At 28.0% G+C, this 14,850-nt stretch overlaps 1 protein-coding gene across 1 annotated transcript; it reads right to left on the reverse strand.

The window, feature by feature from the left end:
• Positions 1–318: 318 nt before the first annotated feature.
• LOC113372228 (homeobox protein SIX6-like) lies at positions 319–2,455 on the reverse strand. Its single transcript, XM_026612550.1, has 3 exons — positions 2,109–2,455; positions 521–666; positions 319–457 (listed from the first exon to the last, which is right to left on the reverse strand). Exons 1-3 carry the CDS (start codon positions 2,448–2,450, stop codon positions 319–321), a joined length of 627 nt encoding a protein of 208 aa, XP_026468335.1. The 5' UTR covers positions 2,451–2,455.
• Between the last annotated feature and the right edge of the window lie 12,395 nt (positions 2,456–14,850).

Genomic DNA, 14,850 nt, shown 5'->3' on the forward strand with positions numbered 1-14,850 from the left:
CTGTACCAGAAATTTTTATAAGGTGTCTCCCATTGACCAATTTTTTACCACAACTTTTTTTTAATGACTAAATATAGCATTTCAGTATTGCGTCTTTCAAAGTATAAATGTATGATACTTATGAATCCAAAAACAAGCATTTACAATTTTCAGTACCTGAAATGCAATTTTTTCCAAACTTGCATTGGTTTCCTCAAACTCAGTCCACCTAATGACAACCTCAAGTTTCAAAAAGCTCGCAGAATACGCTGTTACGTGTTAATATCTACCTATTTTTGTACAAATAATTAGAGAATCGGACATAATTTTTTTTATTATTTACCTATTTTTGGCAGCGGCCGCCCTGTCCCTCTGCCTCCGATTTTTGAACCAATTTCCGACTTGGGTCGGAGTCAATCCGGTCGCCTGGGCCAGCTCTCGTTTCTTCGTAGGGTTCGGGTAGGGGTCCTGGAGGTACCTTGAAAATAAAACAAAACAATCAAATAAAAATAATTTATATAATATATAATTGTATCTTTACCATTCTCTTAAAAGGTTCCTCGTTCTTTCCTTAAAACAATGCGACTTTGGTTCACCTTCGCTGATTGAATAAGGAAGAGGAAACTTTTTTCGGACTCTGTATTTATCGACTGGACCCAAAGGGCGACCTCTTAATTTTTCTGCTTCCTGGGTAGAAAAGAAGAAACTTCAAACATGGAAACTTCAAACATGGAAACTTCAAACTAAAACTAATAATTACAGTTTTAATTTTTTTCTAAATTGCAATAAATTGAATTTTGCCATAAGTTACAGAAATTTATGAGATCTCAACTTATTTATAATAATAATAATTTTTAGGTATTTACGTTGATTTAAAAAAATCACAACTTATATTTAAGAAAATTTAAGTTTTGAATCTGGTAGAAATTTTTATAAACTGTAAACTTTAATATTTTTCTTTATTATTATTTATTAATATATTATTTTCATATTTCAGTCAGGCAGCGCAATAAACTGTAAACTTTAATATTTTTTTTATTATTATTTATTAACTTCCCGAAGGAGAAGTTTAAGTTTTATATATTATTTTTATATCTCAGTCAGACAGGGTTGTCTGGTATGAGAGATTATGAAAACAAATTTCATAAAAATATTTGATTAGATGTTTAACAGTTTTTTTAAACAGCAATGATTATTTTAGTATTTTACATAATATTCAGAATTTTATAACTTTTCTTACTAAATTTTTATTTTAAAATTATAATATATGTATGTACGTAATGCATATGTAATGTAAGTACGATTTTTTATAATTTATACGTTTTTGTAGGTTTCAATGACTTAATGGGGTATTCTAGTGTACAGCGATGAATTTTAGGTCATTTTTAAAGTGTCGTAAAAGAAAGCAATGAATGTCTTTATTAAATTGAAATACAAAACAAAATTAAAAAATAATGTAGTGGGTGATGTCAAAAAATTGGCACCTCAGTCTTGACATGATTTCAGCCCTCCTAGCCGTGGGAAATGCAGAAAATAAAATGATTATGTAGATTAATCTACAATGATGTCGCAATCGCCCGAGCTAGCGATGAGTAAAAATTTTTTTTTCACAATTTGGCGACTGTTTGAAAAAAAAAGTGTTTTTTACTGTTTTTTTTTGAGTTTCTCGAATTTTTTAAAAATAGTAAAAATTGGAATTTGGGGATAATCCTAGTTCGGGCTATAGATAGGTCCATAAACAAGACTTTCTGAACATTTCAAGTGAATCGGTCGATTAAAACTCGAGAAATCGTGTTAACAGTAATGAAAAAGTCTGTTCTGAGAAAAACGCATTTAAAGTTTTGCCTGAAGCCAAACCAGTATGGTGATCGAGTTCGTAAAATGCCTATATCTCCGAAAATAATTCAGATTTTCAAAAACCTTCTCGTACCCATATTCTTAGATAGTTGAACTTTAAAAATATGAATTTTTACACTAGAATACCCCCTTAATCTAATCATAAATGAATAAGTTAATCTAACAATATAATAATTTTATTTCTTATAATTTAATAGAATTTCTGTTTACTTATTTAATATTATGAACATAGTAATAATATTTCTTCTTACATATAGGTAAATATATTCTACCTGATAGTGAGCCTCCAGCCACATCGCCTGCAGCTTCCCATGGGAGTCCCTAGTGAATTTGTGCCTCTCCAGAATCGCATACAACTCTCTAAAGTGCCCACTGTGAAAGGCCACGATGGCCCTGGCCCTCAAGACAGCCTCCGACCTGTCCAACTCCAGAATATTCGGATGGGCCACCGGCAAAGACCACAGGAACCTGGCCAATCTCTCGATGTCGCCGGATTCCTCCAGAGTCTCGCAGACCGAGGACACTTGGTCCAGGGTGAAACTGAGAGTTGGCAGCGGAGGCGCCGGAGGGACCCCTTGGGATAAGAGGGGACCCGGGAGGGCCCTTGAGGACATGTCGAGGGGCGCCTCCATTTCAGAAGATGGAGAACATCTTGTGTCATGTGAGTAGGTAACTTGAAGTCATATTTTTTTAGTCAAAATTTAGAATTGTGTCATGACATATTGATGGATTTAGCACCATAAACTTCCGACGGCAAACGATATTGTCCTCATATTTTTCACTTAATTGTAAAATTTTATATGAAGTACATGATAATTTTTTAATATTTAATCGAAAAAAAAATTGAAAATATTTATTTTATAAATAATTTAATATTATTTCATCACCAATACACTAAAAAGTTTTATTTTGAATCACTTTTTCACACAAACTTTCGGGCTAAATTTTGTTTTTGCGATGTCACCACATTCGTCTGACATATTGACACTTTCTGGCATGTATGACATAGGATGTGTCATGTATTGACATTGAATTTCATTACATTATTGATAATTAGTTTTTATATTTGATTAATTATTTAATTCTACTGACATATTGATAATACAATTATTGATATTAATATATATTTTAGAAAATTGTATCAATTAACTGACACTATTGACATGTATGGCATACTAGGTGTCACTTATTGACACTGACACCATTTTAGTTAATGATAATAACTTTTATATTTGATTAATTTAATTAATCATAATATAGTATATTTTTAGAATCATGATTTTTATAATTATATTTAAAGTATTATGATATTAACTCGATTGACATGTGTCAAGGTTTATGTCAATACTAATTTAGAACAAATTTGTGCAAATTTGGTGTTATTGTGGATAGTCTATTTTAAAATTTTTGTTTTTTTTAGTATTTATTTCAAATACTTTATAGACAAAGTTTATAGCTTGTTGATCTTTCATACTTTTGTACGTGTATGACACTTGTCAGATAATGGCGTCTGACCCTTATTGACAGATTGACATATATGTTGCAAAATGGCATCGGGTAATAGATATGTCCGTTTTTCATTTTTTTGTATATAAATTATAGTTTCTTTGCACTTTCACATTTAATTTGTTCACCAACGATCCTGGTTTCCAATGATTCAGGATTCAATTCATTTTTAAAGTCAAATTTTAATTGCTGAATAAGAAATTTGACTGTCACATGACAAATTTACAAACTTTTTTGAAGTACACTTTTTTTAAATTCACTAACACATATGAAAAAAATTGTTTGACGTCATTGTCACAGCACTATCGTCAAATTTCAAAAGTCCAAATGCAAAATTTGGAGGAAGAGCACAAAAAATATAATAATTCTTGACAGCCTTACTCGTAAAAATAATGATGTTAAAGTATTTATTATAGTAACAAATTCCTTTGAGGACTCCTCCAATTTTTAAATATATGTCACAACACAACTTTAAGGGCTGCAATAAATTACCAACACTATATTTTACAATTATCAATTATTATTTCAATTACAAGCGACTTGTAAACGTGTTGACTTCTCGAGAGCCGGATTAAAACTAAAATTCCCGCCGGAGGCGTGTCTCGCCTGCTCCGCGATTGGTCGGAATTTTCCCGCCAATGGTGCTGGACGGAAGTCTCGACGACGCTTTCCCCACTTTTTGCTTGAAGTTCTTGTGGTGGTAGTCGTAGTTGTTAGGACGTAGACACATGTGTGTATTGTCGTGTGCAAGCGGAGTGATTGTACTCGTGAAGTGATTCGGAATTGTTAAATGACATACTGGATGTAAAATAAAATAGAGTCATGAATATATATATATATATATATATATATATATATATATATATATATATATATATATATATATATATAAATATATATATAAAGAGGTGTTCACATAAAATGAACAAAATGCATCATGCCTCGAATGAAATTACATTGTACGGAATGACTGTACCATATGTTAAGTGCTAAGTGTATTACAATATATATATATATATATATATATATATATATATATATATATATTATATTTGTATGTATGCATGTATGTAGTCTTATAAATCATTGACTGTTGATACCTGAACTAAATGATAATAACATAGGTACAGCGTTTTTTCATGTCACGTACATTGTATATATATATGAAGATAAGAAGATATATATATATATATATATATATATATATATATATAAAGGCTATCCCAGAACTCAACGTATGGGATATTAGTATTGATCATAACTATAATGAAAAAAATACAAAAAAAATTATTCCATGCGGTTTAAAAGTTATGAGCTATCAAGTAGAGCTTTGGTAAAATTGTGGCTGTTTTTCGGTTATTGTGGTTAATTTTCATTGATTATATTTATTTGAATTTTGAATATTTTGAATTTCCCCAAGTTTTCAAGAATTAAGACCTTTTGTTGGACTATGCATGTAAAATTTTTAAAATCGGTCGACTTTGAGGGACGTTAAAAGTTAGCACATTTAATGAAGATTCTGAAATGATGATATACTTGATAGTTTAATGAAAAAAATTGAGTAAAAAAATAAAAACCTAAAAAACACTATTGTTGCTATTTTTGCTCACATTCAGTTTAAATGTTTGTCTTCCGCATTAGCAAAAACCATGTTATTTTTAGGTTCTTTATTTTTTTACTCGAAATTTTTCATTAGGTACTATCAAGTATTTTACAGTTTCAGAATTCTGATTAAATGTGCCAACTTTTCATGAAACTTGCCAATGCGCTTTAGTAAATTTTTTTCAAAGGAGGGCCTTTCAAATTCGACCAAGTTTTAAAACTTTAAATTCACAGTTTTACAAAAAGGTTGATTCTTGTAACCTTGAGGAAATTGTATCATAATTTTTGAATATGATCTTAGAAATATTATTCACGGTTACACTTTCAAAGTTTAAATAAGCAAAAGTAATAAAAATTAACAGAAACATAGTCATAATCTTAATAAAGCTCTTAGTTGCACTTAAAAGCTCTTAAATGACGTCATATAATATTTTTTCTGATTTTTTTCTGAACACTTACGGTCAATGCTATCAACGTTGCCTTGACGTCGAGTTCTCGGACACTCTGTGTATATAATATATAACCCTCAACGTACCATACCAAGTATACTCTATTACAAATTTTATTCACTCCTCAGACTTCATATTTTCCTATAAACAATATTTACACAATACCAAAAAAAGGACAAAGGACAACTAAGGAAGGATTATCGATAATAATATCGATCGCTCCTGCTAATGCGACCGCAAAACCGATTTCGATAATCGCCTTATTTCCACCAAAATTTTATAATCGAAAAGGATTCTGTTCTTGTGCTCTTTTGAATTCGAATCCTTTATCCGGATTTAGATAAAGGACGTATAAAGCGTATCCTGTGCAGATTCTTTTTTCTTTATTTTAAATTTGTGTCCGGTATTTCCGGATTTTGGGAAAAACAAAGTAGACCTCAGAAGGTCATTAAGGGGAGAGCAAATAGTGGAAAATTGTTATTGAAGGTTCCGTACAAACACTTACTCAGGTAATAATAAATACAATGTAATATAGAATTATTTAAGTATTTAGAAAAATTAAATATAGGTTCAGGCTAGAATAATAAAATTTAAACATCATAAACATACATCTTTTTATATAATTGTTTTATATGCCTTCCCTCTATCCGTCTCTCCAGATATTGATTAATTGAAATCAATTTTAATTACGAATCGATAATAATTATTGATTATTTATTTAATTGATCAATATTGACTTCCATTAAGATGAGGTCAACTATGAGAGAATCATATTCATCTTCTTGTGGGTTCTTTTCGTGGAATAATTGCATCTGCAATTGCAATTATTAATAAAGTCGTTAAGTAATTTAGATGTAAGCCAATCTTAATAAATTTAAATTTTAAAAGTTTCAAGGAAAAAAAACTCTTTGAAAATTCAATGAAATTTGGATGGAAATATTCTGGATATAAATAATTTTAAAATACATTTTTATACTAAATTATTGTAATGATTTCACAAGGTTATTATCGAAATATATAGGCAGATCGATAAATCTTAAAAACAGCAATAATTTTAATTTTAGATATATATATATATATATATATATATATATATATATATAAATATATTTGTGTGGATATTTACAGATGGAATGAGCTTTCGACGTGACAAATTAATATGGGAAATTAATCTGACAACTTGACAACTTGTTGTGCAACTTTTATGCATTTCATACATCATATATATATATATATATATATATATATATATATATATATAAATCATTTGCCGTCGGTAAATATTACATTCTGCATGTACTATATTTTTGATCACAATTTCCAGTTTTGAAGACTTTGCTTAAATTCCATATCTCTGATCTATACAGAACGACTTTTTAAATAATATATATATATATATATATATATATATATATATATCAATAGTAATTTAAAATATTAGTTTCAAAAAGATTGCTACCGAATTGGGTGTTAATGATTCAACCGTAAATTCGAAACCACTTTTTATAACATCTGATGCACATGTATATATACGAGTATTAATATATCTGACATAATTTATTTTTTTTAGATTCGGTGGTCCGTTGATATCATTACTCATTTTTGTGTCGGACTCGTCGTAATTATTATGAAAAATATTCGAAATACAAAATGAATGATGAAAAAAGATCATCTTGGAGTCCGTCTGTTCATTTTTTTCTGATGCCTTCTGCTTTCAAATGAAATTAACACTCGATTTCATTAACCAACACCATCATGGTAATAATAATATTATTGATGAAGATACATAGAAATAATCAATAATATTTAAGACTAGATAAGATAAAATACTAAGACTTTTCTATTAGCTGCTGTGATGTAAATTCCTTCTGATAATATTATATCAAATATATTTTCAATACTGATTCAATATATATTATAGCAATTACCTGAAAGCCTATTCTCACTTGATATTTTGTTTTAGATCTATAATTGCCAATGAAAGTCTGATATTAATACTGCTTGATATCAAGCTTGCCAAAATGAGTATCTTACCCGGAATTAATGGGTGCTCCAGTTTATCAAGAAAATATATAAGTATAAAAATTGTGTTAGTGTTCTACACCAAAATAAATAATAATATATAAATCCAATTATAATATGTGTAAAATAGAAAGTCTTCCAGAGGCAATTTAAAATTTATTATTAATATTATTATTTTTATTAATATATATGGCTAAATGCCATACACAATATAAATATTTCAATTCAAGTTTTAGACTAATATTAAATAATTAAATGACATTAAATAATTCATTAATTATTAATTACTTTGTTAAATATTCATATTGTTGTATGTATATTTTATGTTAAATTAATTTTTCAAGATAAATTGAATGTTTAATTTAATCAAAATAATTCTGCACTATATTATTTTGTTAGTTTAATAATTATTATTTAATTGTTAAATAATAATTTACACATTTAAATGTTTTATATTGTTGTATGTCTATTTTTTACTATGTATGTGTAAACTATTATTTAATTGTTAAATATTTATTTGGGACATGTTTAATCTGGATAAATTAATCCTGTTCAATATTTTCTGTTACTTTATTTATTATTATAATAAATAAGTTTGTAAATCTATTTCTATTTCTATTGTCTATTTTCAGTTAAATTGAAGTTTGAGGCATATTTAATCTAGATAAATTATTTATTAATTATAACATTATTGCCTGCTAGTTTCTTTGTTACAATATTAAAAAAAATTATAAATTTATATTTAGGAGTTAAATACTGACATGATACTTACGTTATTATGAGGCTATTTTTTTCATGTATACTTCCTAAATGAATTTAATAATTTGAGGCATATTTAACTCAATGAAATTGATTCTGATTAATATATATTTTCTTTTGATTTATTTGTTACTATATTAAACAAGTTTGTAAATTTTTATTCAGGTGTTAAATATTTATATTGTTATATAAATAATTGTAATTATATATATATTATTGTTATATAATAATATATAAACTATTCAATTAAGTTTTCAAGATTTTGATATATTTTTTTTATTTTACTCCTACAATATTTATTCTGTAAGTTTATTTATTATAATATTAAAAATAATATTATAATTTAATAAATTCGATATTTTAACGGATAATTAACGGATTATCGATATTGGTATACTTGTTATTAACAACTTCACATCAGTTTGAAACAAACAGAACAAAAAATTCAAAATGTCCGCTGAGGCTTAATGTCAAATTTGATTAAGTGTTTGTTTAGTTAGAAAAATTGATAAATTCTTTTAAAACGTTAAATTTAACTTAAATATATTATATTTGTGATAAGTTAAACAATAAATGTCTAGTAATATGAAAAACAAAGAATGTATTAGATTTTCAGTACTTATTGGTTGCGTTTGAGTCATTTTGTGTTAAGAGGTTAGATAGTGATTTTAGTAAACTTAAATTGTACTTTAGATGAAGTTTTATAAATTAATGTGTAAGGAATATCAACACATATGGAGTTGAAGGAATTATAAAGTAGTAAGTGATATTGTTATTAAAATAAATTTCTCTACTCTGACAAGTCGTTTGAAAATAGACGCAATGTTTTGGTTAAGTCCTTAACCTCCAGAATTTGCATACATATTTTATTTTATGCACGTTTCAAATAGATGAAATAATTCTTCACAATATTTAGTTCAAAATCTATATGTAGATTTTTAAAATTCAAACTTTCATAGAAAATCTTTCCGCGTCGCTAAAAAGTTTCGTGAGTCGAATATGAAAAATGGCGCGTTTTTTTGCTTGTAACTTTTTCCAGAATTGAGATAGAATATTTTTGCTTTATCGGATTTATTTAACATAAACTTTTCTACGTAATGGTATAATTTTTGTTATTGCTTGAAGTTTCACAAAAATCTAAAGTTGTTTAATCAATAAATTAACAATAATATTGAAACAGCAAATGTTTAATATTTTGCAACTGTTATATATTCAAATTGTTCAAACACAGACATTTATATTTATATTCATATAATATAATATATATATATATATATAATTTTCACTATTTTTTTATTCGGCTAAAACTACGAGCAAGTTTATAAATAATATTTTCATAATTACAAGCGTTTTATAATATATATTTAATTATGATATATATATATATATATATATATATATATATATATATATTATAAAAAATTCATTTAATAATTTGTTGATTGATTTATACTGACAACAAATATTAGGTAAGGGTCGTCCACACACAAAATATTTATTACCAATATCAATATAAATCAATTCTGTTATTTTTAGAGACTTTTTTTATAAGCATTTATATATATATATATATATATATATATATATATATATATACACATATATATATATATATTTATATATATACATATATATATATATATATATATACATATATATATATATATATTTATATATATACATATACATATATAATTTGATTCTATATTATGAAATTGTGCATATATCATATAGGACACTAACAACTACGTATTGCTTTTTTTTAAAGAACACATATTTTTTATAAATAATATTTTTGTGGTACAATTATTTATAATACAGGCTTAAATTTATTACGTACACGTATATTGATAATGATAATGATAATAACGATTGTTATTTTTTCAACACTGAGAAAAGTTTTTTGCAATATTTACATAGAAGTTTTTTAGTTGAGATCATTTTTCACAATTTACACTATTTGTTAAATAATAGTAATTCAACACACTTTTTGCATTATGTTTATCAAATAGTTATACTACTTGCTATTAACACTTTTTTGTTAAGTTTGTTTTAAATTTAACACAATTTTCACTATTTGTTGATATAGTTTTTTACTCACTGCATAATTATTATTTTGTTAATTTATATTTATTTATTTTGTTTATTATAATCACTCTTTTGTTTATTTAAAGTTACTGAACTTTCCACAATATTTATCATTAATATTAATAATTCAATTTATTATATTTTATTTGCAAAGCGATTCTTGTCTAAAAAAGCTGTCTCATTAGTAAAGCTTTGAGTTTTAGAAAATTTCGATTAAAAACATTATTTGTAATTCGAAGTTAAATTTAATCTGGGCATATATATTCAAAAATTATATACTATTTTGTTCTAGTAATTTTTTCTTCCAAATTCTAGAATATTACATTTTTTCGGTCATATTCCTTCACTAGTGTTGAATATTTTCTCCAAAAAATTTAGAGTTCCAATGATACTTTATCAATTGTCAGAAATTAGCTGTTTCCAATTTTCTGTACTGTTTGATTATCACAATTTAGGAAACTCGGAAGTCGAAATTACAATTTATCTGGTTTTCTGGTATTCTTTGGATTATTTTTAGCAAGTTTGATCATTTCTGGGTCTGATATATAACTCCTGGATTCATAATTCAAATCGTAAGTGCATTCTTACTCCTACTTTCTTTATAAATTTATATCATTTTTGTCAAAATATGATTTGGCGATTATTGGACATCACTAGTTTTGAAAATTTTCTATGAAAATGTTTTCAAGTTTTAGACTTTCAATGATACTTCATTAATTTTCCAACAATTTGGTAGAAATTGGTGAAGCTGCTGCTAATTGATATAGGTTTTTGAACTTTTGGAAGTTCCTAAAACTTAAATTAGCATTTTCCTGGTTGTCTGGTACTCCTTGGATAGTTTTGAGCAAGCCCAAAATTTATTGATAAATTACTAACGATATCTCAGATTTTTTGAAAATCTTTTTTAGGAATCTATTCAGAGATTTACCATGTTCACATTCAGGGACTGTCAATTTTGCTTCATAAGTCATTCATCGCTGTTTTTAGCATTTTATTAACACTTTTTTTGTTAAATTTAACACAATTTTTACTATTTATTAATATAGTTTTGTCAAAATTTGATTTGGTGATTAATGGGCATCACCAGTTTTGAACATTTTCTCTGAAAATGTGTTCAAATTTTAGACTTTCTATGATACTTATTAATTTTCCACCAATTTGGTAGACATTGCTGCCAATTCATATACGTTCTGGAACTTTTGGAAATTATTCAAATTAAAATTAGCATTTTTCTGGTTGTCTGGTACTCCTTGGATCGTTTTGAGCAAGTCCAAAAATTTCTTGGTAAATTACTAACAATATCTTTTCTTCAACTCAGAATTCTTAAAGATTTTCTTTTGGGAATCTATTCAGAGGTTTTCCATGTTCACACTCAGAGACTCTCAATTTTACCCACTACGCACTATTGTTACAACTCTCCCACGGCCTATGAACAACCCCTGCAGAATCCCTGGCCTCCTTAATATTCCTCCAGCCTGTAGAAGCCGTGTCCTCCAAATCGCCCACACTGCTCCTCCTTTTACCGACCTCAACATGGCCAACATTCTTATTATCATCAGCCTCGAAACTGGCCTCGCTTCCATCCTCGTAATTCACCCTCGAGGACTCGTTCAGCCTCTCATTTATCCTTTCCTCGAAGCCGAAATGGGCCGCCATCTGCTGCCTACTGGCAGCCAGTTGGGCGGCGAGGCCCATTTGGAGTCCTGCTCCACCGAATTGGGGCACCGGAAGCATCGGCTGGGGGTGCGGGTGCGGGGTTAAGGATGTTGAACCGGTTATGGTTTGTGGCAGAGGTGGACTCGGGGATGGGGACTTCCAGTTTTGGAAGTTGTCTTGGGAATGGGAAGCATGGGGTTCGCCTCCGGGCGACGACGGCGGTGATGATGTCATCGAGGGGGACCAGGTGCCGTTTCTTCTGGGGACAAAGAAAAAAATAAATGATAATGGATATATATACTAGCTGACCCGGCAAACGTTGTTTTGCTAAGTAAGGTATATTCTAAACAATTTCTATAGAATCAAAAATATTAATACTTTAAGTGTATAAGGATGTGTTGTTTCAATGCTATATACAATGAGGTATTATAAGAACCATGAACCCCATTAGTTTGTCTATATCTTTTCAATACAATCAAACTAGAAGTTTTATACACTTTCTATAGAAAACATCTTATAATCCAATCCAAGTCTTTTTTGATCTTTCGACTTATTGATTTCGTTTCAAGTTTTTCGGATTCTTTTTGGATTCTAGATTTTGTGTATAATTGTGAATAATACTACTGAGCTCATAAAAAAATTTCAAATTTCTGCGAGGACAGATAGAAAATGAATTAAGTATTTCTTCTTTGATCTGCTTTTTGAAAAGTTTAAAGTAACATTCGATAAATTAAAGTAAATTTAATAAAAAATATATATGTAGAGCAGGGCGAGACACAAAGTTCCAATTTGACTTTGAGCAAATATAAACTATATTGTAAAAACCATAACAATTATATCACAACAAATAACAAATTTCAAACAAACAATTATCTGACTACTTTCAGTAAAATTGCCTTCTACTTTATCACTGTAGAAATGTGCTTTTTTATGTCTTTCAAAAATTTGTTATCTAGACCTTTTTACCCCATAGACGGGGTGACTTGAAACGGCCAGGTGGCAAACAGGTTTAATGTCCTATTGTAATTTTAAAGGTATTTTACAAAATAATTACACTTTTAACTAATGCTTAAAAACTACCAACGGAAGAAAATACTTTTATTATGAATTTTCAAAGTTAACCGTTTATCTCCTGATAGCAAAGTCATAAGAATCAAGGTTATAGCTGGTTATACATCTTTTTTCCTCTACTTTCAAATATTGTTGTTGAACAATGCTTAACTTTACTGGTTTTTGACACATCGGTGGTGGACCTTCTTGACCCCGGACCTTCATATATTACTATCTATTCTTCGATAAATTCTGGGAAATTATAACTGGGAAAATGTTATTCGACAAAATGTCCATTTGATCGATACCAAATATAGGTTCTGAATTTAAATAACATAAATAAAAAATAATATAACCTAGAAAATGTTTTATGAATACCAATGAGTATATAATTATACAAATGAGATCATTCAGAGCACCGTGTTTGAGAAAAATATGCCAAAAAGTGCATTTTCATATAAACATTTCAAAAAAGTTGATATTTTGAGTTTCTAGTAACACTTGCGATCTGTTTAAAGACGTTTTTGTGTATAAATGTAACTACGAACAAAACTACTTACTACAATTTAATCATAATTAAATAATATCCACGTAAAACATCCCATTAAAAGTAATTGAACATCATCTGTTAAAAATGTTTGACATTTGACGTATTAGCCACCGTCCATTGTTTTATTCAAATTACGCTTCCACAAAAATGTTCTAATTAAAAATGTAAAGTTTTTACGCGATTTTGAAATAATATCTCACGTTTCCGACAACCTACTGATTAGCACGAATTTTTCAAGACTAAGACTGGCCAAATCGGTTTAGCCGTTTTCGAGTTTTAGTGGACTATTTGATCGAGAGCTCCATTTTTATATAAGAAGATATATATATATATATACATATATATATATATATATATATATATATGGGTGTGTGTGTATGCATATAGTTTTCAATCGATCACCTCCATACGACAGTGTCTCAGGCTCACTCTCGGCCTGTGAATAAGTCATTAATATCGGATTATAACCGCCACAGGTACAACAACCGCCGTAACCGGATTAACCACAATATGTCTCCTTCCTTACATCCATTATTATCATTATTATTATTATTATTGTGGTCAAAACTGTGTAAATATTTCACAAATAAAAATTCTTAAGCCGATTTCGGGAAACGCGAAGGGATAATGGTCCTCGGGGGCTTTCCACCAGAAAGATCAGTTGAAAAAGACTATGAACTATTTTAAAATCGAAAATATAATGTATACTTCATATATCATATTTTTACCCCAAAATCAAATTCGACATGATGGTGAACAATATTTTCGATATTTCGACTGATATTAAATCGTTTTTATTTACCAGGAAACACATTTGTGTTTGTCGTTCGGATGAATAGAGGGATGAAAGGGTTGATGGAGCATTGACCATAATTATGTTACTTCTTTATTTGCACAACAAGTCTATGAGATTTTATTAGTAGACAACCCTTGATTTAATGAAATTTCATCTTCATATATATTCTGTATACTATACGAGTATTTCTTTTACTTACGTGTATTTAAACCATTTGGTAGAACTTGGTGGAAATTTTCACAATTTTTTAATATAACACTATTTACTTTTATTTACGCCATTATTTAGTGAATTTTATAAGCTTTTTAACCATATATAAAAATATAATTCAGTAGAATAAAAAAATTATTATATTTGCACAAAACTAAGCAAGTTATATTTTTTTGCGCCAGTTGATCAAAAGTTTGACCATTGTTTTAAATAATTCTACATACGTCATAATATAGGGACATTCATAAGCTTTTTAAACATTTATAATAATTATATTTAGTAGCATAAATATTTCAAGATATTTGCAAAAATGTAAAGAAGTGGCC

Source organism: Ctenocephalides felis, unplaced genomic scaffold (genome assembly GCF_003426905.1).
Source record: "Ctenocephalides felis isolate EL2017-DRISC unplaced genomic scaffold, ASM342690v1 CF-g0.4_SCAFFOLD_01604, whole genome shotgun sequence".
NCBI classification, from domain to species: Eukaryota; Metazoa; Arthropoda; class Insecta; order Siphonaptera; family Pulicidae; genus Ctenocephalides; species Ctenocephalides felis.